We start from the raw sequence: 22296 nt of genomic DNA, 5'->3' as shown, positions 1-22296 counted from the left end.
ACACCAAAGTGGCTGGGGTGCGTGCCAAAGTCTCCCAGAGTGGGGTCCACCCACTTCCCAGGACAGTCTCACTGGGGGCAGCTGGGTATAGGGGCCTGGCTTCCAGAAGCCCTGAGGGCAGTGTCCACACACAACCTGCTTTATTACTTTAAAAACAACAACAGCAACATCCCTCTTGATTTAGTGGTTTCAAACGACAAAGCAGATCAGGCAAAGAGGTTAGGAGGGGGCGTAGAGGGGAGGGACGAAGGGGACCCTCCAGACTGGGCACCACCAAGAGGAGGGGGAGCCACAAGCCTGAGGCAGGGCAGGGATGGAAATAATAATTATTATATATTAGTTAAATAAAAATAATTTAACAGTCACCAACATCACTCCCAAGAGAAGTGCTCCATGTCAGAGGGGACAGCAGTGACCCCCGCGGCTGGGTGGCCGGGCTGTCTCTCTCCTAGTGGTTTGACTCTCTAAGCCAGTGCTGGAGCAGGACAGCCCACAGGCGGCCACACAGAGACCCTGTATGGCCGCGAAGGTGCACCCGGTGCTCCTCAGAGGGAGCCCAGAGCAGGGAAGGGTGCCGCTCGCAGGAACTGGCCTCTCAGGGACGGACACAGCTTGGAAAGCATGGTGCCACGCTCTCAGGTCATGGGGGTGGGGGTGGGGCGCGGACAGAGGGGATGCAGGGGCCAGACCAGGGCCACCTCCCGCCTCTGGATCTTTGAGAGTACGGACAAAGAGGCAGGGACAGCAAACCCAGCCAATCCCCGGGCTCTCATCACCATGTGCCAAGTGTGCTGGGGGCCCCATCCCAGGGACTCAGCCCTTGCAGTGTAGACCCCTCACACTGGGTGCACGGCCTCTTCCCCCTGCAGCAGCCTGGCCGGCCCCAGGGCTCAGCCCTTGCAGGTGTAGACCTCCTCACGCTGGGTGCACTGCCTGCACTCCACGTAGCAGCACCAGCGCACCTGGCACTGGCAGGGCCGTGTCACCACCCGGCTCTGGGTGTTGTGGCCACGCCCACAGCAGATGCTCTCGCAGTTCTTCTCCCGGTGGCACCTGCGGCCGGCAGTGCCTGGGGAGAAGCGGCTGGCCAAGCAGAAACTGGGCGAGTCATCCAGGTGCACAAGCTCTGGCGTGCGGGGCAGCGGGTCGCTGCCTCCTGTCCCTGCAGCCCGGCCCCGAGGCGGCGAGATGGCGCCGGCCTCCCCGGTGGCCTCGTTGGTGGTGCTGCCCACCTTGAGTGCTGTCTCGTACTTGTGTTTCAGGCGCTTGCCCACCTCGTGGAAGGGTGCCAGCTGCCGCCAGCACGTCCGCACAGTACAGGAGCCCGACACGCCGTGGCACTTGCACGTGGTCTCCACCCCAGCCTTGATTACCTGGTAGGGGAGGGGGCTGAGCATGAGGGCCACACTGAGAGGCTGGGCACAGCCCCTGCAGATGACCCCCAGAGGGGCTCGACCACACAGCTCCCCCGGATGCAAGCCCAGCCTGGGGGACCACCACTACCCATCACCCAGGCTTCCTGGCTCTTGCACCTGTCCCTCTACCTCCAAGCCACAGATGTCCCCAGACAGAAGCCCTACATCCAGTACCATGGCCTCCAGAGTGGCCACTGCAGCACCTGTGGTCCCGTGGAGACATTCCCTCCTTGCATCCAGGGCTCCCCTCTGAAGGGACTGAGCAAGCCTCCCCTCTAGCCCTGCTGTCAATGCCCCAACAGGACCCCCCAGTCTGGGCTCAGCAGCCTACTAGCCTACTTCCTGGAGAAGTGAGGAGAAACGAGTTAGCTGGCCCAGTTGGCAGAACTGGCCCCCGGATCTTCCAGGTCAGCCCCAGAGGGGAGGGACGGTACCCCCACTTCCACACACACGCACAGAGTTACCCTAAGGGGCCTCCTGCCTGACCACCCACACTGGGGTCCCTGGCAGCAGAGAGCGGAGGAGGCCCTCTCTAGTGGGCCCCATCCCAGGATAGGCCTGAATTCCCATGCTGCCCTCAGGGAGGGCTGGCTGGCTTGAGGGGGATTAGGAAATGTGGCTGCCCTCTGGCCCGGCAATAGAAGAGTCACATTTAATGACACTCTGCTGAGAAACCTGGACAAATTTAATTAAAACGCTGCTTACCCAGGCCCGGCAGAGCTAATGGAGCACTTTCCATATTCTGACTTTTCATTAATAGCTTACAAAGGAGAGAATGCAAAAGAAAAGAAATAGCCTCGCCTTGGGGATTTAATCTGCCCGCACCCCTCTGCAGAGGGCAGAAGGAGGGACAAGGGCTCCGAATAAAAAGGGGGAAATTGATTCTTTAATAAGTGCAAGACTCAGAAGTCTGGTTTCTCAATAAAGAGGGGCTCAGATCAGGGCTGGCTCTAATTACCTGGCCCCCTCCCAGGCTGGGGCTCCACATCCTGGGGGCTGCCTGGCGAGCACGCAGAGCCCCTGACCATCCCCAGGCCGGGCAGAGCCTCGGGGGGCCCTTGGTGGTCCGCATTGTGTGAGGACTAAGGGGACGGGGTGCTCTGTCTGCAGTGAAGCTGACAGCACTCATGCCTCCTCCTCTCGTGTAGGCCCAGGAGCTAAGGGGCTACAGGGAGGGTGAAGGATGGCCGGGAGCCAGGTACCCCCAGGTCCAGCCAGCCTGCAGCCAGCAGCCCCCAGAAGGGCCTAGCTAAAGACCTTACAAGTCTGTCCCCCGCCCCCTCCACAACAACCAGTATCTCCATAAGAAAACGACACTCAAAGGTAAGGAGACTCCAGGGCCCCGGCTGGCACCACATGCCGGGAACACAGACCCGGAGGCGGCAATACTACACCTCCTCCTAGCCCCAGCCCTGTCCCCCACTTTTGCGGGTCGTGAGCACCAGCTGCTGCTCCCATGCCCCGCCCCCATGCTCCACCCCACCCACATGCTCCACCCCTTGCCCCCACCCAGTCTGTGCCTGGTCCCATGCCCTGCCCATACCTATGCTCCACCCCATACCCCCTCGTCCCGTCCTGTACCCCGCCCATGCCCACACCCTACCCCAAGTCCAGGCCCCTGGCCCCGCCCAGGCCTGTGCCTGGCCCCATGCCCCACCCTCACCCCGCCCCATGTCCATGCCCCCCCTCGCCCCGCCCATGCTTATGTCTGATTCCTATGCCCGCCCACACCTATGCCCCTCCCCACATCCATGCCCCGCCCCGCACCCCGCCCATGCCCACTCCCCACCCCGAGTCCTCGCCCCTGGCCCCATGCCCTGCCCCGCGCCCCGCCCCGCTTGCCTTCACACCCACGAGGTTGTTGTGGAAGTCCACGCGGGCTCGCAGGTCCTTGCTTGAGCGGCGGCCCAGGAACTCCTTGACAAACTTGCTGCTGTACTTGAGGTTGTCCCCACAGCCGCCCCACTGCCAGGCCTCCCGGTTCTCCAGGTCGGGGGCCTCATCACACGTGCAGCGCTCCATGCGGCCCGCGCTGCACGCCTTGGCCAGCGCATGCGTCAGGCCGGCCGAGGAGATGGCGTAGAGGAAGGCGGTCTCCTTGAAGCCTGTGGGGGCGCAGGGAGGGCGGATGGGTGAGCAGGCGGGAGCAACCCCCACCTCACTCAGGTGCTGCTGGAGCCCCGAATGCTGACAGCATGCAGGGTCTGCAGTCAGGATCCTTGCGGGTGCGCACCGCAGGTGGGGAGCATCCCTGCCTGGGCCGCCATGTGCCCCCGGGGGTACGAGGCGCTCCTATGTGCTCCAGGCACATGATGCGTCGGGGTAGAGAGAATTCCAAGTGCATGGAGATTTAGGCTCTACCCAGGGATCAGAGACTGCGTCTCCGACCCACCAGATTCTCCCCCGGACTTGGCGAGCCCTGCCCTGCCCCTCAGGTCCTCAGTTTTTAAACAAGGCTGTTGAAAGTCTCAGATCAGAGCGCAAGGAGAGAGGAGAAGGCAGGCTCCCTGTTCGGAGCACCAGCTGGACCTCTGCCCCTCATGCCCAGCCGCTGGGCCTTGGTCACCACCATGTGGCAACAGCCATCAGAGCTGCCTTGCGCCCTGTCAAAGCTGCCCAGATGCGCCCGCCCCGTGCTGCCAGCTACTGTTCCCCAGGAGGGGCGGGGCAGGAGGGAGGGGCCTGACTGTTAGGGCAGTGTGGGGAGGAAGGTGGAGCTACAGGTGGGTGTGGTAGTGGGGGACAAGGGACCGGTCAGGATGTAGGGGTGGATGGAGCGGAGGACGAGCCACACAGAGCAACCCCCCCATCTCCGCACCCTACCCCCAGGTGCCCTGGGACCCAGTGAAGGGACGATGTCCTAGGGTGTAGACCTGCTCAGAAGGTCCTACCTCTAGTGCACTCACCTCGCTTGAGCAGGCTGGCCCGGTAGCGGCCCTCCAAGGTACAGTTCCAGCGCTCAAACCGGAACTGGTACTGGCATTCAAGTGCGCTCATGCTCACCGCCTCCACCAGTGTCTCGGCCACCCCTGGGTCTCTGCGGCACATGCGCCTTTGCTTGCGTTCCAGCTTCAGCCGGTCGCAGGCCTTGTAGTGTGCCTGGGCGGCGGCTTCCGGCTCCAGGGTCAGCGGGAGAATGGTCAGGGGCTCACTGCCCGTTAGCCTGGGTACAGAGATGCCAGGGTGAGGGCCACGCCCGAGGCGAGAGACAGACAGACAGACAGACACACTCTCACACACACACACACACACACACACACACACACACGCACCTTCAGGCCAGCCCAGCACAGCGGTGGGCCAAGGGCGCAGATGGACAGGGCAGGGAGGGGTACAGGAGCCCAGGCCACAAGGGGACCACATCCGACACTCTGCCCCACCCACTCCTGTGTCTGCTTACCCAGCTGGAGCATGTACTGCTGCTCCAGGACCCCCACCCGCTGCCGCCCAAAGCTGCAGTGACTCAACCCCACAATGGCCCTGTGGCCTCTGGGAGAGGGTCCTGGCTCATTCCCTGCTCTCCTGCAGCCTGTACAGATGGCCCTGCAGGTCCCAGTAGGGTCTCCAGGAACTCCTGGGCCACTGAGGAGCTCCCGGTCGAACCCAGGGGAGGCCCAGAGCCGGCTCCTTGTTCCCCTGCAGCTCTGACCCTCTGATCTGAGCCAAGGCCCTGACCTTCAGAGTCAGCCACCTGTTCTCAGGTCCCCCCAACCCCCATTTCAGCTGTTCCACCCAGGGGCCGACTGGTCCTGACCTCCTGCCTGTTCTGTGCTCAGACACATCTCAATGTCCCCACACGGGTGATGCCACATCCGGGCTCTAGGCACACCCAGACCCTCAGCCCTCAGGAAGGAGAGGTGCCCAACTAGACATGGGTGGGGCTCCGGTCCTCTGACATGAGCATCACAAGAAACAAGCCTCTGCACCCCAGTGACCCACAGGAGCCAGGGGCTCCAGTATTCTCAGACACTTACACCCCACATCATGTCCCATCCCTCTTACTGCTGCCCTTCAAAAGCCCCCTCAAGGGCATGGTGGCCACTGGGCTGGCTCCTGGCAGCTTTCTGCAGGGTAAGGTGCTCAGGCAGGTGCTCCTAGAAGCTGGACGGACCCAGCAATGACACAGCAGGTCAGGCTCCTCTGGGGACAACCTAGGGTAATGACTTCCAAGGCCCCTCCCTTCCCCTGCCCTGCACACACCCCAGCATGGCCTCTCCTTGGCCCTGCCTGGGCTTGGGGGGCCAGAGTGTGCTGGGGGGATAGGCATGTACCCTGCCAAGGGCAGAGCCTGTACAGGGCAGAGTTGATCCTTGCCCTAAGGACCCCAGACCCACGTTCCTGATGGAGCAGCACCAGCCTTGCCCTTCTTGGTCAGCTCCCCAAGGGCAGGAGGCCAAGGTGCTGAGACTTGGGAACCAGGCCCAAAGGAGGCCCAGGCAGGAGCCCAGCAAGGCTGCAGGGATGCCAAAGCAGAGGGCATGGGGCACGGAGGGGAGTAGGCAGGCAGGTGGGAGAAAGGAATCCCTGCAAAAGACCCTGGAGGGTAAAGCCATGAAGGACACAGAGCGGGAAGAACCATCCTCTTCACACTCAGGTGCAGTAGGCGCAAGGGGCTGCCAACACCCTGGGAGGACACCCCAGGGTGTTCTGGGCTAGCATGGCACCAATGGGCTGCTGGGGCTGAGCCCTGAGCTGCAGGAGAGCCGGGCTACAAGTGTCCCAGAAGCCCAGGGTGTCGGTGAGCAGAGCCCAAGGCGTGTTCCCACCAGATTGAGTCCATACACATGTTGCACAGCACATGCCTGGGGACACTGAGCCAGGAGGACCAACTGGTGTGCTGTGACCAGTGAGAGTATGGGCTGGAGGAACCCCAAAGGTCCGCAAGGCACAGACAGGCCCCATGTGGGCAGCAAGGCCTCTGGGGAGAAGGCACCTGTGAGCTTCAGCGACCTGCACCCCCAGTTCCCATCCTGGGGTCAGGGCATCCTGCCTCAGAGCATGGGGACATGGCAGGGGTCACTTCGTGCACTTCTAGGCCTCATGCCTGAGCTCAAGCGGCCCTGAGCACAAGGACAGCTGAGCTGGGCCAGGGCAGGCAGGGGCCCGGGGACCCCACACTGCAGAGTGGAAGAGCCACACTCCCCACACAAAGGCAGCTCACACGACGGAGACGTGTCCCCAGACAGGAATGTCAACAGCTGTGCCCACAACGGCGTGCCGCCACACACCGGAAGGGCTGCAGCCTACAACCTGCACAGCCCCCAGACTGGATTCTCCGAGATTAACCCAGCTCTAGGCTGGTGCCAAAATATGCCTGTGTCCAACAGGACCAACCACAGCAAGGCTGGCCCAGGGGTACCTGGGGCTGTGCTGGTGACAGCAGCTGTGGGTGTGGGGAGGGGGACGGATGGCAGGCGAGCCCACCTCCCAGCCTGCCTTGGGGCGTCAGGGCCAGCCTGCATCCTCACCGCACGTGGGGGCTGAGGATGGGGTCCCCACACACACCCAGGGCAAGCCTGCGTCCTCACTGCATGTGTGGGGCTGAGGGCAGGGGTCCCCACACACACCTGGGGCAAGCCTACATGCATCCTCAATGCATGTGGGGGCTGAGTGCGGGGGTCCCCACAAACACCTGGGGCCTGCCTGAGTCCTCACTGCATGTGGGGGCTGAGGACAGGGTCCCCACACACACCCGGGGCCAGCCTGCGTCTTCACTGCACACGGGGCTGAGGGCGGGGGTCCACACACACACCCAGGGCCAGTCTGTCTCCTCACTGCACGTGGGAGCTGAGGGCAGGGGTCCCCACATACACATCCGGGGCCAGGCTGCGTCCTCACTGCACATGGGGGGGTTGAGGGAGGGGGTCCCCACACGTACCCAGGGCCAGTCTGCGTCCTCACTGAGGTTGGCCTCTGCCCCAGGCCTCCTTAACTATTGGGGTGCACTCTGCTTGAGACCAGCCTGGGGCTGCAGTGGCAGGGGACAGACCCTCACAGAGGTGCCAGCAGGCAGACGGTACACGGGGTGCAGAGAACGGGGTGGGCATCAGTGAGCATGGACACCCAGGACAGAAACCCAAACACGGAGAGGAACCCTCAGAAGTGCCAGACAAAAGGCAAGAGGGTCATAAAACACTCTTGGAACACGGAAGGCTCTTTTCCATGTGACCCAGAATCCAGAGGCCCAGAAAAACGGTTAAGTGTGAGAGGGTCTACCGTGCACAGCAGCAGAGTCCCGCATCAGGGGAGATCCTGCGAGCTGGATCCCAGACCAAGAGCCAACTGCCTTTCTGTGTGGAGGCGTGGGTGTGGACAGACCCCTTTCCTGCAGATCAGCAACCAAAGGAACCAGCTGCACATGGCCATGGGATGTGGCCACACAGTTCCAGGGTGGAGCGCATCTGTGAGAACTTGTACGTGGCTCCGCCCCACTCAGAAACACAGAGTAAAACTGCCCTGGTGTTATTTTCCAGTCATCAAAGGAGCACAGGTGAGGACTGTTGTGGACACGGGGAAGAGGTCTTTCCCCCGTGGCTGGATTTCTGAACTCACATGTCTATGAAATTCACCCCATTCTCTTTCCAAAGGTGTCTCGCTCACACGCTGCCCCAACACCCACTGTTGCATGAAAAGACCAGGGCCGGCTGAACAATGGGCCGCCCATGCCATGGAGTCTGCAGGCATCAGCAAGCCACAGCCCACAGCCCGTGCCCCCAGAGGGCCTGCACCCATAGGGAGCCCAGAGCAGAGGAGCCTGGGGACACATGCAGCTCACTCCTCTCTCCGCAGCCCAAGAGCTTGGCACACATGCAAGGGACAACGTGTGGGCTATTCAAGACCACACGACTCCACACACAACCGTCAGCCCTATGTGCTGGCCTCTTCCCACACACCCGTCTCTGGAGTCTGTACCTTCCAGGCCACAGAGCACTCCAGGCCCCGGCCCCACTGCCCACCCCACAACAGTGTACCTGCCTCCAGGCTCAATGCAGCTGCCCCCTGCCAGCAGGCATCCAGCCTGGCAGAGGCAGCCGTGGAGGAGGTGAGGCTGGGCAGGCTGTCTGCAGGCAAGTGGCCTCCTGGGCAGGCAAGCAGCACCCCATCCCCGTCCTATCGGGCAAGCTCCTTCCAGTGCTGGGCTATCTCCCACCAGGAAATAAATCCTAAGGAGGTCTAAATGTCAGCACGGCACTTGGTGACATTCAGGCATTTTCAAAGACATGATAACGCACGGAAATGTTTCGCAGCCTCACACTGAGATCCCCCAAGTCCCTCCTGCCGAGTCAGAGGGGACCACGCTCCGATCCCCACGGTGACCTCGTCAGGCACTTTTTAGTGTCCTCCCAGACACTAACCCTCTTTACTGCACAACTTTCTTCTGTGTGTGCCATTTCTCCTATCTCATTTTGCAGGCCTGCCCCTCCTGTAATGTCCTGAACACCATCTCCTAAACGCAGGCACACCAGTGCTCTGTCCAAGCCAGGCAGGGCCAGCGGCCTTCTGCAGGCTCCTTGTTCTGGGCTCTGCCCTGGCCGGTGGTCATTGGGCTGGTGTTTTACTGGGACTGTGTCGGGAGCTCCTTCCAGCAGGTCCAGCAGGCATGTGCTGGCTCTGTGTTTGCACAGGACACTTGAGAACCCACTCGGCAAGGCTGACACATGAGATGGGCTTGCTGGGGCACCCACAGCCTCTCCCTGCTGCTGCAGTCCGGGGGCCTACAGGTACTCCCGCCGAGGTCAGCCCTGTGCTGGCCAGTCCTGGATTCCAACAGAGGCACGACTGATCTGACGTCCAACTGGCCTTCAGTGCACAAGCCACGTGTGCTGATTCATCTCTGATGGTTTTCACCTCTGTGTATGGTCGTGTGGTCTGCAGAGAGACGAGGCTGCTGGCTTTCTTTTTCTATCCTCAGCCATCCTTCCTGCCTTCCGGCCACGGTGCAGAATCTGCCAACTGCCATGCAGGGCCCAGAGCCCCCCCCACCCCAGCTCCGTGGCCACCCACCAGCATAGAGCCATTCAGGGCACCTGTGTGCAGGTGTGGCCCCAAGGTGAGAGAGACCCACGGGCACCAGTGCCAGGAAGCGGGGACCCTCCCCACCGCTCACCCCATCTACATGCCCAAATTCACATCTCTGCCACCTCAGTGCCAGGAAGTGGGGACCCTCCCCCCACTCACCCCGTCTACACACCCAAACTTGCATCTCTACCACCCAGACCTGGCTCTCCGGAGACGCGGACACCCTACAGGTGGTTAGAGCATCAGAGGCCAAAGCCGGGGAACCTACCTGTCTGCGGAGCCAGCACTCTATTGCGGCAGCACAGAAATGCTCCCTTCCCACCCAAGGGTCTGTGAGGACAGCGGGCCTCCCTGTCTGTGTCCTGGTTCTCAGAAGGAAGCCCTGGCCATTTCCGTGACCAGCATGGCAAGTTCGTCGGTTATCCCCTGGGCGCCCAGCTCAGGTTAAAGAAGACCCCTCGGCCGTTCATTTGCTACAAGCTGCTCAAAACTCACAAAAGGATGTCAAGTGTCCTCAAATGTGGTCCCTGCATCTGTTGGCATGTGATTTTTCTGCTAAAACAGGAATGCCACTAACTGGATTTTCCAATGCTGGCCGTGCAGCGCGCCTCGGATGAAAGGGGTTTTGTCCTTCCTCTGTGTTGTGAGCTGTACCTTAAGGATGTCGGGTCTAGGCCGTTTGCATCTGTGTTTGTAATTTTCTCTTCCATGCTCTTCCCACTGGGTCTCAGTGCCTTAGCAAAGTGCTCACTGTCTCAGTTTCCCAGAAGATGAGTCAGATCAAAATCACATCTTCTTAACTGTTTGGTAGGACTGGCCTTTTCTGGATGAAAAGATCTCCCTGCTGATCCAATTACTTTTCTTTTTTTTTTTCTCTCCTCTTTTCCAAACAGTTTTATTGAGATACAACTCGCATACCACAAAATTCACCCATTTAAGTCCACAATTCAGTGTTTTGCTGCATTTTCACAGATGCGTGCAAACACGGCCAGTCGACTTCAGGGCATTTCATTGGCTCAGAGACAAACCTATTCTTCTGCACCTGGCCACCACTAATGTACTTTGTGTCTGTGGATCAGCCTGTCCTGGACGTTTCAGACAAATACGGTAGGTGGCCTTTGGTGACAGGGCTCCTGTGCTGACAGCATGTCCATGTTGCTGTGTGTCACCATATGGACAGACCTCATTGTGCTCACCTGTCCTTGGGCGGTGGACTTGAGTCATCCACCCTTTCGCCGTCATGCACAAGGCACCGCTGCCCCTCCCGTGCACATCTGTGCGTGGACGCTGGTGTCCACCAAGGAGCAGAAGTGCTAGTCACCATTGTTGAGGGAACTGTCAGATCGTGACCGCTAACCCGCTTCCCTACTCAAAACAGACTCAGTATTTCTCTGTCTCGAGTCTGTTTCTGTTACTCTTCTGGTTTTCTGCGTTGCCTCAGAATTTGCAGCCTGGTTGGCAGGAAAGCGCTCAGCATCCCCTACTCTTGTCTGCAGAATCTGTAGCGATTTCCCAGCAGCAATTCCCAGAGAGGGACCCTTCATCTCTAATGCACAGTTGGTACTTTGTTGGTTTTCGCACGGCTTCTGTTTTCTTCCTTCTGCCATGTTTGGCTTTAGCTTACTGTTCTTTTCCTCAAATCTGTGACCAACCGCTGCTGACCGCATCCAGGCTTCTCTCCACTTCTGCACCTCATGCTTCAGAATCAGGTCACCATGAAGACAGAGCCTGGGTCATAGCCCAAAGACCGTGTACAGCCCTAATCACAGCCCCAGTCATAGGCCAGGTCACCATGCAGAGCCTGGGTCATAGACCAGGTCACTGTGCAGAGCCTGGGTCACAGCCTGGAGACTATGCAGAGGCTGGGTCACAGCCAGGTCACTGTGCAGAGCCTGGGTCACAGCCCAAAACACCATGCAGACCCTGGGTCACAGCCTGGAGACTATGCAGAGCCTGGGTCACAGCCCAGATCACTGTGCAGAGCCTGGATCACAGCCCAAAACACCATGCAGACCCTGGGCCACAGCCTGGAGACTATGCAGAGCCTGGGTCACAGCCCAGATCACTGTGCAGAGCCTGGAACACAGCCCAGATCACCATGCATACCCTGGTCACATCCTGGAGACTATGCAGAGCCTGGGTCACAGCCCAGATCACTGTGCAGAGCCTGGAACACAGCCCAGATCACCATGCATACCCTGGTCACATCCTGGAAACTATGCAGACCCTGGATCACAGTCAGGTCACGTGCAGAACCTGGATCACAGCCCAGATCACTATGCAGACCCTGGGTCACAGCCTGAGACTATGCAGAGCCTGGGTCACAGCCCAGGTCACGGTGCATCAGCCTGGATCACAGCCTGGAGACTATGTGGAGCCTGGGTCACAGCCAAGGTCACTAGGCAGATACTGAGCCACAGCCTAGAGACTATGCAGAGCCTGGATCACAGCCCTGGTCACTGTGCAGACCCTGGGTCACAGCCTGGAGACTATGCAGAGCCTGGATCACAACCCAGGTCACCATGCAGAGCCTGGGTCACAGTGAAACTCCCTCAAGGTCCACTGAGGTGGTGTGTTCTCTCCCTGACCTCCTACGTTCTCTATGCTTACATCCTGTCCTGTCGCAGAGCCAGTGATCAGACCAAGGCCCTGGCTAGGACCCCGGTCTCCTCAGCCACACGGCTGGTATTTCCTCCACAGGTCCGCCCCATTTCACTTTGTCTCCTCTCCTGCCTCCTTTCCAGTTACTCCTTGATAACCCATCTCCCCCTGGTGATTTGAACCTTCATGTTGCATTGCCGCTATTTCACAGCCACCCTCACAACTGCACACGTCTATGGCTTAGTCACGTCCAGTGGTGGGCAATACCAGGCCTGAGGACACAAGCCTGTGAACCCCACTCCCAAATTACAGGCCGTCGTGTATTTTAGTTCCACTGTGAGGACCCAACAGGATGCTGGACACTCCTCGGCTCCTGGACAGTGGCCTTCTGAGCATCTTGCAGCTTGTCTGTAAAGGTCTGTATTTCACTTCCCTGGGCAAGTCCCCAGCCTGCCATGCACTGTGTGCGTCTCTGCTCTGAGGTTCACCACCAGGCTGACCAGCCTCCCACAGTATCTGCATCTGCTGGCCCAGGCTGCTTTTATGGTTCCTTGTCTTGGGTGTTTTATGCTTCTATTTCATGTTCTGGAAGCATTTTTGTTTTCTCTGTTTAGGACGACTTGGGGCCTCCTGAATCCTGCACGTGACCCTGACAAATTCTGAGACTTTTGGAAAATGCTCTGCCATTCTCTGCAAACAGGACCCCTGGCCGCCCAGTCCCTGAATCCGGCCTCTGGCCTCTGGTTCTCCGCATTTCTGCCAACACAGGCCACACTCCACGTGAGTCTCCTGCCCCATCATCTGCCTTACTGGCTCTCTTCAGCTATTTCAAATCCGCTTTCAACGATGTATACCTTCCCCCCAGTCCCATTTGGTTTCTCCAAACCTGCTGGGTCAGTTTTTGCAGTTTCTTACTCCTTGTGGATACTCCAAGGTTATCTCCTCCCTGGAAGCATGCTGAGAGCTCCCATTCGGCCTGTGACACTCCACTCTGGGTCCGCTGCCAGAGCTGGGGAGGCCCACAGAGAAAGGCACCTCCACACATGCCTGCCCCGCTACCCCTGGCCTGTGCTGCTCACCGTACATGACAGACAGAGGGCACATGTCCCCAAGTTCACATCTGCTGGGACCTTGATATGTGCTTTTTTTGGAATAAGCGCCTTAGTAGATGTAATGAAGGTTAGGGTCTCAAGACAAGTCCTCCCTACACTGGGTTTTGTGCTGTTGAGGGCCCCTCCTCCTGATCAGCCTGCAGTGACACCAAGGAGACCCCACCCTAGTCCCAGCAGGCCTGGAAAGAACCCAGGACAGACACAGCTAAGTCTAGGAGCCTGTCCCCTTCCAAGGAGGGGCCTGAGACTGGCATGCTGGCGGCCTGGGGATGGGGCCACCCCTCTGAGCACCTAGCTGGTCACACACTCCCAAACCTGCCCCCTCGGGCAGCCAGGGGGCAGGGCGGCACTGCCAGCAAGGAATGGGGGATGTCCCTGTCCTCAGCAGGAGCCGGCAGCTGGCCGGTCCCCAGAGTGCTTGCTTCCTCCAGCTCTGAGGCCAGGCGGATTCCAATGGCCCTTCCTCCTGCCAGCAGGCCCGGCCACCCCAAGGGCCACCCTGCCCACAAACCCAGCTCCCAGGGCTGGGCGGAGGGAGAAGAGGCCGGAGTTCCAGAAGCCACAGCGCGCTGCCAAGGAACCTCAGCCCCACCAGACAGCGTTTAATTTCTGTGCGAATCGAATTCAAAACAAATTCCAATGCGGAGAAACTGGTTCTGAGATTAACCCTCCATCTTCCTGGGGCCTGCAGCCTGACTTGGCCCTGCGTGGGGGATGTGGGGGTGCGTTGGGGTGGGTGCAGACACCAACAGAGCCGGGGGCTCCCTGCAGCCTGACTCGGCCCTGCGCAGGGGACATGGGGACATGGTGGGGTGGGTGCAGACACCACCAGAGCCAGGGGGCTCCCTGCAGCTTGACTCGGCCATCTGATGCCCAGGCCCACCAAGGAGGAGGCAGGGGCCACAGGCCATGGTAACCAGAGCAGGAGCGTGGCGAGCACCCTTGTGTTTATGACAGCTGTCACCTCTATGAGAGCTGCCGACACTCTACTTCCCCACATGCCAGGGCACCCCCTCTCCACTCCCTTGTCAACAGGCTGTGTCCACACAGGGGTGGTGAGAATGCATAGTGGATGCTCCCAGCCCAGGGGGACACAGGACTCAGCAAACTCCACTGCACAAGGCCGGGGGTCCCTGAGCCCAACAGAAATGTCCCTGTCCACCCTCAGCAACCGCCAGGACAAGCAGAGCCCCTGGGACCCCAGGCCCTGAAGGCCACCAGTCAGCTGGCCTCTTTGGCCGCCGGCCAGCAGGGCAGGCTATGGGTACCCAGGAGAGCGACTGAGGCCGTCCAGGACCCAAGTCACAGGCAGGTGAGGGGAGACGAGGGAGCAGCCAGGCTGTGCCATGGCCCTGGGCCTCCCAGATAGCTAGAGTCCGAAGGAGCTCACAAGCAGGGCTGGGCAGGACGTGGGGCAGGCCCCTGGCGCCCACCTTCCTGCCTGGAGCTGGCCTCCTGCATGCCCAGCACAGCCGGGGACACGGGGAGGGCCCCGGGGCGGCTGTGGCGGCTCTGTCTGTCCATGAGGGAGCCGGCTCTGACGTGCTCTGGTCTGGGAGCCCCTGGCAGCCTCTCTCCCGGGCCAGACCACTTCCCTGGCCGCGTCTACCTCAGGTATCGCTAAGAAAAACAAACGCAGCTTGAGGCTTGCCGTTTTCCATTCCCTCGTCCGGCCGCCAGTCTCGAGGTGCACGGCCTGCCAGCTGGGCGGCTGGGTTTCCTCCTGCGGCCAGAGGCGCCAGGCCAGCCAGGAACCGCGCTGGGAGGGGCAGGGGAGGACGGCAGGCCGGGCCCGCGGGTCACGGAGCCGGGCGGCCAGCACGCCACCCAGGTCGGCGCTGCCCTCCTGTGGAGGCCCCTGCACGGCCACCTGCCGCCTGCTAGCCAACGGAGGCCCCTTAACGATGAGCCACCCCGCAATCCGCCCCGGCCTCAGGCCCCCAGCTTCCCCACCCATACCAGGGGGTGCTCCCAGCCCTTCAGCCACACCCCTGCCCTGGGAGCTCCAGAGGCACCCCCAGCCCCTCAGCACACAGCCCACTGAACGGCCATCAGACAGGTCTCAGGCTGAGCCCACCATTCCTGTAGCTGGGGACGTCAGGGCCAGCAGGGGTGGGGAGGGGGACTGGGAAGCCTGATGCAGCAGCCCCTTAGACCCCAGGCCAGGCTTCTGAGTGCAGAGCGAGGGAGCAGAGCCTCGGACGCACCTGCTTGGTGCACTTTGGAGCACTCGGGGCTCCCTAGAGGCACTGCAGGTACAGAGGGGCCCCGCTAGGCCATGCTGGTTTCCTGACACAGACCCCAAGCAGGGCAGAGGCCCACAGCCCTGCTCGCCACCCTCCAGAGGCATACTTGCCAGCAGGGGCCTGGCCTCGCCAAACTCCCAGACAACTGTGCTTCCACGATACCCCTCTGGGCCTGCCGAGCTGGGACAGGCACTGCCCACCAGGACAATACACAAAGGGGCCAGTGCCCCTCCAGGCCTGGATTAAGAGGGCCGGGTGCTGGCCCTGCTGACTGGTGTCATTTTTCTGCAACCAGGAAAACCAAGCCAGGCCCCTTATCAGCTCATCGCTCGTCCTGCGTCCAGGTCCCATAGCCCCCCGGGAGAAATTGTGTGGGTGCATTCTTTTCCAGGAGAAAAGCTACCCACACACTTTTGCTATTGTCCTGGACATGGTGGGGCCCCCAGGGACAGGCCGCGGGTGGCGCCCTGGGCCAGGGCCACCCTGGAAGTCCCGGCAGGGTCCCACCAGTGCCCTCATCTGCAGAGTTGGGTCCCGGCCACAGTGGAGAGGATGGGGGCGAGATTAGGCCAGCTGTCCCCCCGTCCAGACGGCCGCCGGCTGTGGCAGGACATCTGCTCCCACAGCTGAGGGGGGCCAGGTGGCGGTGGCTTCCTCCTCACCTCAGGCTTCACCACGAGGCCTCAGGAGGCCCCCAGCCCAGAGGCCTGGGCTGGGATGGCACTTAGCACCTGCTTCTACTGGTCTCTGTGCTGGGGGGCTGCGGGCCCCACAGAGGAGACTGGTCAGGATGGCAGGAAGGAGTGACAGAGTCTGGAGAGCAGAGATGCAGGGGCGTATCCCTACCCTTGTCCACCTGCCTCCCCACACCTGCCCCAACCCCTCCACACAGTGCCCTCCAGTCTGTCCAGCCCACCCCACGTGCCCACAGGGCCACTTCCAAGGGGCTGCACAGTCTCCCTGCTGGCCACTCGGCTGCCTGGACACTGCGGAGAAGGCCTGGGCCTGCCCTCCTGCTCAGCTCTGACTGCAGAGCTGAGCCCACTCCATGGCCTCCCTTCCAAAGGCTGGAGCTGGGGCCTTTCAGGGCTACTGTGGGCACGTCCATCCTGAGGTGGGTCTGTGGACACCATGGGCCCAGCCTGCTTCTCATTCAGCTCTAGCTCCACACCCCTGGCCCCCAGCCAGGGAAACATAGGGGACACCTCCCTCTCTGCCAGCCCCACCCTGGCCCCCCTGGGCTCTGGGTCACCCTGGCCTCACCATGAGAGGCTGACTCCCCCCACAGGCGAGCCTGAGCCCCCACCCCCAACACACAGCCCTCTAGGAGCCCTTCCTCTGGGCAGCCAATAGGCACATAGCCACACAGAACCCCCAGCTGGGCTCCAGGCTCATACAGAGGGGCACTGCCACCTCCTGACACTGACCTTGCACGCACAGTCAGCCACTCCCACCATGACAACAGCCCCGAAGGCAGGGCAGGCTCCCATACAAGTCCCCAGAACCCCTGACCAGGCCCGTAGACAAGCCTCTAGTAAACAGAGGACCACCTTTACCACACAGTCATGCTGGGGGGTGGGGGGTGGAGACCCATTGTGAAGGCCCAGGCACAGCTGAGAGACAGCGTGCCGGCTCACACTCCACGTTCTCTTCCATCTAGGAACAAACCTCTACATATATAAAGAGCTCTGACAAATCAACAACAAAGACCCACAACCCAGCCAAGAGCTGGGCAAAGAAACTGAGTAGACATTTCTCCAAAGAAAACATAATGGATGACTAACATGCCCGTGAAGGATGCTCAACATCGCCCATCATCAGGGAAATGCAAGTCAGAGCACAGTGAAATACCACTCCACACCCACTGGGATGGCTAGAAGAAAAGGCAGAGCTGATCAACACACTAGAAATAACAAGAACCAGCGAGGATGTGGAGACACTGGACATTTCTGTATTGCTGGCGTGAGGGTAGCATGGTGATTACCATACAATCTAGCAATTCCACCTCTCAGTATACATACCCGGGGAACTGAAAATCTACATCCACAGAAGAACTTGTACACTGATGCCCACGGCGGCATCACAAGAGCCAAATGGTTGAAGCCAGCCAGGTGTCGGTCAGCAGGGGAGTGCACGTAACAAACTGCTGTGCATCCACACAATCGAACACAACATGGTCACTGAGGGAATGAAGCACGGATGCATGCCACAACGTGGATGAGTCTTGAAAACGCTATGCTCAGTGAAATAAGCCAGACACCAAGGCCACGTGCTGTATGATTCCACTTATGTAAAACGTCCAGAGCAGGCAAATCCACAGAGACAGAAAGTGGATTAGCAGTTGCCAGGGGCTGGGGTTGGAGCGGGGGGAGGCAGGATATGAGGTTTCTGGGGTGATGGAACGCTCTGGAATTAGATAGTGGTGCTGGCTGCACAGCCTTGTAGATGTACCAGAAACCACTGCACCGCAGGCTCCAACAGGGTGACTCTATGGGATAGGAGTTCCATTTCAATCACGGAAAGGCAGTGGGCCCTAAACGCCCTCAGGCCCCATTCACTGCAGCCCAGAGCACCTTAGCTGCCTTTGACATTGCCTCGAGCACCCCACGCACCAATGCCTGGCCTGGCTGGGGGAGCCTCCTCCATACAGGCCTCCAGGCTGCCTGGACCAGACAGACCTCCCAGCAGGGCCCTGCTCCGTGCTCCCTCCCCCAGGCCAGCCTGCAAGTGTCACCCACAGAATGCAGATTGCTGGGGCCAACCCCAAGAAAGGGCCTCAGGGCTCATGACAGCCCTTCCTAGCTCTCTGAAGATGACCCACATGGGAAGTCTGAGGCCTCCACTCCCCCAGCAGCCCCCGGATGTAAGTCTACGGGCGGCCACAGGGGCTTCTGCTGGGGCTGGCTTGGCACATGCAGGATCTCTAAGAAAAGGGCAGCGAGGTACCAGGGAGCCCAGGCCCGGCTCTGCTGGACCCAGCCCCTGGCTCCATGCTTGGGGGAGCACCAGGGCTCCTCGCCCTGGGTTTGGGGGCATCCCTTCCTGAACAGATTTTCAGCACACACAGATCACTCCTCGATTCCATGTTCTCACCTATAACACCAGAAGCAGGGGCAGGCAAAGCTTTCAGCCCACCCAGGTCCACAGGGCATGGGGGGGTAAGGGTCTGAGTCTGTTTCCCAAACTCGCCAAGAGACCTCAGGCCAGCCCCTTTCTGCTGGGAGCCAGGCCCCCCTCCTTCCAGGAGGGCATCAGGCCAAGCCGTCTAGGCCCCTGGAGAACCAGATGGAAATACCACCTGCTAATCACACCGCCAAGAAGCAGGGCCAGGCCACTGAGGAAGAGGGAAGAGCCCCTTCCCCGAGGCCAGGCAGCGGCCCAAAGGGTCCTGCCTAGTGGCCAGAGCCTGGGAGGGCAACGGGAACAGGCCGGGTTAGGTTGCAGCCTCAGGGAGGGGGCAGGGAGGGCTCCCACCACCCACGTGACACCCCACCACCCGCCCCCCCCAACCCCAGGCCAGCCTCTCTCGGTTTCTGGCCTGTAACAGGAGCTGCCCTGCCTGCCTGTGAGCCTCCGTGCCAGGCAGAGTTCTCCGAGAGGGGGAAGGGAGAAAGAGGACCTGAATCCCAGCTCCTTCCTCCTGCTCACTCTGCACACCAGGCTGGGAGGGAAGCCCCCAGGCCCAGCCCCAGGTCTGCCCCAGCCCCAACCCCAGTCCAGCCTCAGCCCCAGTCCAGCCTCAGCCCCTGTCCCAGTCCCAGCCCTGACCCAGCCCCTGTCCCAGCCTCAGCCCCAGCCTCAGTCCAGCCCCAGTCCCTGTCCCAGTCCAGCCCCAGCCTCAGACCAAGCACTGACACTGACCCCACCCCAGTCCCAGCCCCAGCCTATCCAGCTCCAGCCCCAGCCCAGCCCCTGCCCCAAGCCAGCCCCAGCCCAGTCTATCCCCAGCCCCAGGCCTGCCCCAGCCACTGCCCCAGTCCAGCCTCAGCCCCAGTCCAGCCCCAGCCCCTGTCCCAGTCCAGCCTCAGATCCAGTCCAGTCCCAGCCCCAGCCCTGACCCATCCCCAGCCCGTCCCAGCCCCTGTCCCAACTTCAGCCCCAGTCCCAGCCTCAGTCCCAGCCCCAGTCCCAGTCCAGCCCCAGCCTCAGACCCAGCACTGACCCTGCCCCAGCCCCAGCCCCAGTCTATCCCCAGCCCCAGCCCCAGCCCTGCCCCAGCTCCAGCTCCAACCCTAGCCGCAGCCCCAGGCCCTGCCTCAGCCTTGCCCTGCCCACCTCAGGCTATCTCCTTCCCCTGGCACTTCAGCCCCTGCCACTTTGCTGGGCCGGGAGAAAGGGCCCCAGACCCAGGCCCAGCCAGTCACTGCTGACCAGAAAGGCTGGGCCTCCATGCACAGACTGGTCCAGAGTGTGTCTTTCCCCCTCCTCTCTTCCCAGGTCTGGCCTCACCTTGGGAATCAACCCCTGAGGTGCTTGCTGGGCAAAGACCCATAAAGTCTACTCTGCTCTGCCCATCCTGCTGGCACCCAGCAGACCCCACCCCAGGACCTCTGTCCGTCAAACAGAACCCAGCTCTCCTGCCTGGTACGGTGGTGGCAGGGCCCCCAGCAGAGCCAGCTGTCCCCTGGCCATAGATCTGCCTGGTACACTCTGCACAGGACAGCCTTTGGGGCCAACATGCTAGACAAGAGGGCTGGTCAGGGGAGTTCATAGGGGCACCAGGCCCTCTCCCGCAGGCCCGTGAACTAAACAGCAGAGCTCAACAACTTCCCCAGAGGTAAAAAGTCTGGAGGCTGCCCGTGGTAAGGGTGGAGGGCTTCCAGCCAGGACCCGAGACCCCCACCTCCCCTCTGTGGCTCTGACCTCCCCAGGAGGAGCAGGGCTGTCAGCAGGGAGCCGCTGGGAGCAGACAAGCCCAGGGTGTGTCTGAAGCCTGGTGAGCAGACCCGAGGCTGGGCCGGGAGAGTGGGGAGGCACAGCTGGCTAACAGGCCGCCGTGACTCACCGTGGACCTGCGGCCAGACGGCCATCCTCTGACCCTCCCTCTGCCCGCGAGGGCGAGGCAAAGGCTGCACAGATGGCGTGCAGGGGCGTGCCAGCCTCTGCACAGCCGAGGCCCCAGCCAGGAGAGGGCTGCCGGGTGGGGTCTCCAGGGGAAGTAGACACGGAGCTGACCCTGGAAGACGACCCAGGAGAAAGGAACAGAAGGAGAAGGGGGGGAAAGAAAAACACAAAGGGAAAGTTTCCCATGAAAATATTTTATTTTCTTTGAGAACAGGATACACCTGCAGGGCTCCTAGCCCAGTGGCCTCTCCCCGCCCTGACGGTGCCACATTTCTGGACCAACGGGGCCCTCTGCCGGCCAGCCGCCGCGCGACGGCGTCCGGGCCCGGGGCGAGGGAACAGGTGACGGGCGGAGGGCGGCGACCAGAAGCAGCCACGGGGCGCCCAGGGCAGGGGCCAGAGCGAGAGGGTGGGCCGCGCGGCTCCAGGGGCGGTGCCTGGGCAGCAGGAGAGGAGTCCAGAGACCCCGCGGGGGTGCTGGCGCCGTGCCACCCCCGGACCTCCGGGTGCCCATCTGCGTGGCGCAGCGAGGGAGGGTCCCCAAAGGTCTCTGGGCTGGACATCCCAGATCTCGGGGACAGGGGCGAGGAAGTACAGGGCAGGAGCGAACGGCCGGGAGCGACGCGCAGGAAACACGCACACTGCTACTACGGAGACGCGCTCCGGGAGGCGACCCCTGAGACGGCGGGGGTGGGGGGGGGCGGCGTTCACGGCCCCGGCCGGGCCCTGTGCACCGGTCGGGTCCCACAGACGCGCTCCCGCGGGGCCGGGGCCCGAGCGGCCGTAAGAAGCAAAGCGCAAGAAAAATAAATGCCTCCAGCTTGGAGTTATTTTTTTTTTTTCCTCCTTTGGGGCTCGGTGCAAGGAACATCTGGATTTTGTACGTATTTTTTTTTGTTGTTGTTAAATTAACTTCTCGAGGAGAGAAAGGAGGGGGGAAGCTGCAAGGCGGGTGGGTGGGTAGGGGCCGGGGGAGGCTCCAGCCGTTCCGCCAGAACTCGGCGGCCTAACAGGGAGCCAGGACCAGCTTGGGTCCCCCAACTCCGGGGAGCCCCGCACACGGGCGCGTCGCGGCCACGACGGCTCCGGGGTCACGGGGGACCGCGGCCCCGCCGCCAGCCCGTCGTCGGGTGCGCGGCCCCTCTCCCCACGCCGCGCCGCCAGGACGCAAACAAACAGCGCCCGGCAACCCGCCGGCCCCCAGCCAGCCGGCTGGGGCCCGCGCACCTGGGCCGCCCGCCCCGCGCCCCGTCCCCGCGCCGCCCGCACCTACCCGAAGTAGGCGGCCGAGGGGCGCAGCGCGGCGAGCAGCAGCGTCAGCGCGAAGGCCGCGGCCAGCCAGCGCGCCAGCAGGGGCCCATCCAGCATCTTGCCGCGCCTCGGCGGCTGACCATCGCGCTCCCAGCCCCGCGCAGGGCGCCCCGCGGCCGCCGCCCTCTTATAGCGCCCGGAGCGCCGGGCCGGGGGCGGGGCGCCGGCCAGCTGGGCCTGGCCCGCCCGCACCCAAGGAGGGGTCACGCCGGCGCCGGGGGCGGGCCGAAACCCGAGCCGAGCGCACCGCCCCGCCGCGCCGCCGCCCGGCCCCTCGGGTGTCGGGGCGCGCCCCGCGCGTGGAGGCGGAGCGCGTGGGGGGCGGGAGGAGTGGGGAGCGAGCGAGGAGGGGGCCGGGGCGGAGCGTTGGCTCCGAGCCGCGGCGGCCGGGGCGGGGTGGGGGCGCGTGGAGGGCCTGGGCGGGGCCGAGGCGGAACGCCGGCTCTGGCTTCGAGCGGCCCGCCGGGTTGGGCTGACCCGGAGCGGCCATGGGGGCGGGGCCGGGGAGGGGGCGCGTGGAGGGCCCGG

The 22296-nt window shown here is 62.1% G+C and overlaps 1 protein-coding gene across 1 annotated transcript; it reads right to left on the bottom strand.

The window, feature by feature from the left end:
* Positions 1-890: 890 nt before the first annotated feature.
* Positions 891-21825, bottom strand: WNT9A (Wnt family member 9A). Its single transcript, XM_047091064.1, has 4 exons — positions 21731-21825; positions 4322-4578; positions 3258-3520; positions 891-1373 (listed from the first exon to the last, which is right to left on the bottom strand). The coding sequence occupies exons 1-4, from the start codon at positions 21823-21825 to the stop codon at positions 891-893; spliced, it is 1098 nt and encodes a 365-aa protein (XP_046947020.1).
* Positions 21826-22296: the final 471 nt, after the last annotated feature.

The sequence above is a fragment of the Lynx rufus genome, unplaced genomic scaffold (genome assembly GCF_022079265.1).
Source record: "Lynx rufus isolate CCGP_SWC_20201006 ecotype Redwood Valley unplaced genomic scaffold, mLynRuf1.p SCAF_1, whole genome shotgun sequence".
Lineage (NCBI taxonomy): Eukaryota > Metazoa > Chordata > Mammalia > Carnivora > Felidae > Lynx > Lynx rufus.
The sequence above is the reverse complement of the archived record's forward strand: the minus strand, read 5'-3'. Positions and strand labels throughout refer to the sequence as shown.

What these genes read in the sequence shown, in the direction of transcription:
- WNT9A (XM_047091064.1), bottom strand. Translation starts at nt 21,825, where the DNA reads ATGCTGGATGGGCCCCTGCTGGCGCGCTGGCTGGCCGCGGCCTTCGCG. An exon ending in GGCCAGCCTGCTCAAGCGAG is followed by an intron (nt 3,521 to 4,321) that starts GTGAGTGCACTA and finishes GCGCCCCCACAG; the next exon opens with GCTTCAAGGAGACCGCCTTC. An exon ending in ACAACCTCGTGGGTGTGAAG is followed by an intron (nt 1,374 to 3,257) that starts GCAAGCGGGGCG and finishes CTCCCCTACCAG; the next exon opens with GTAATCAAGGCTGGGGTGGA.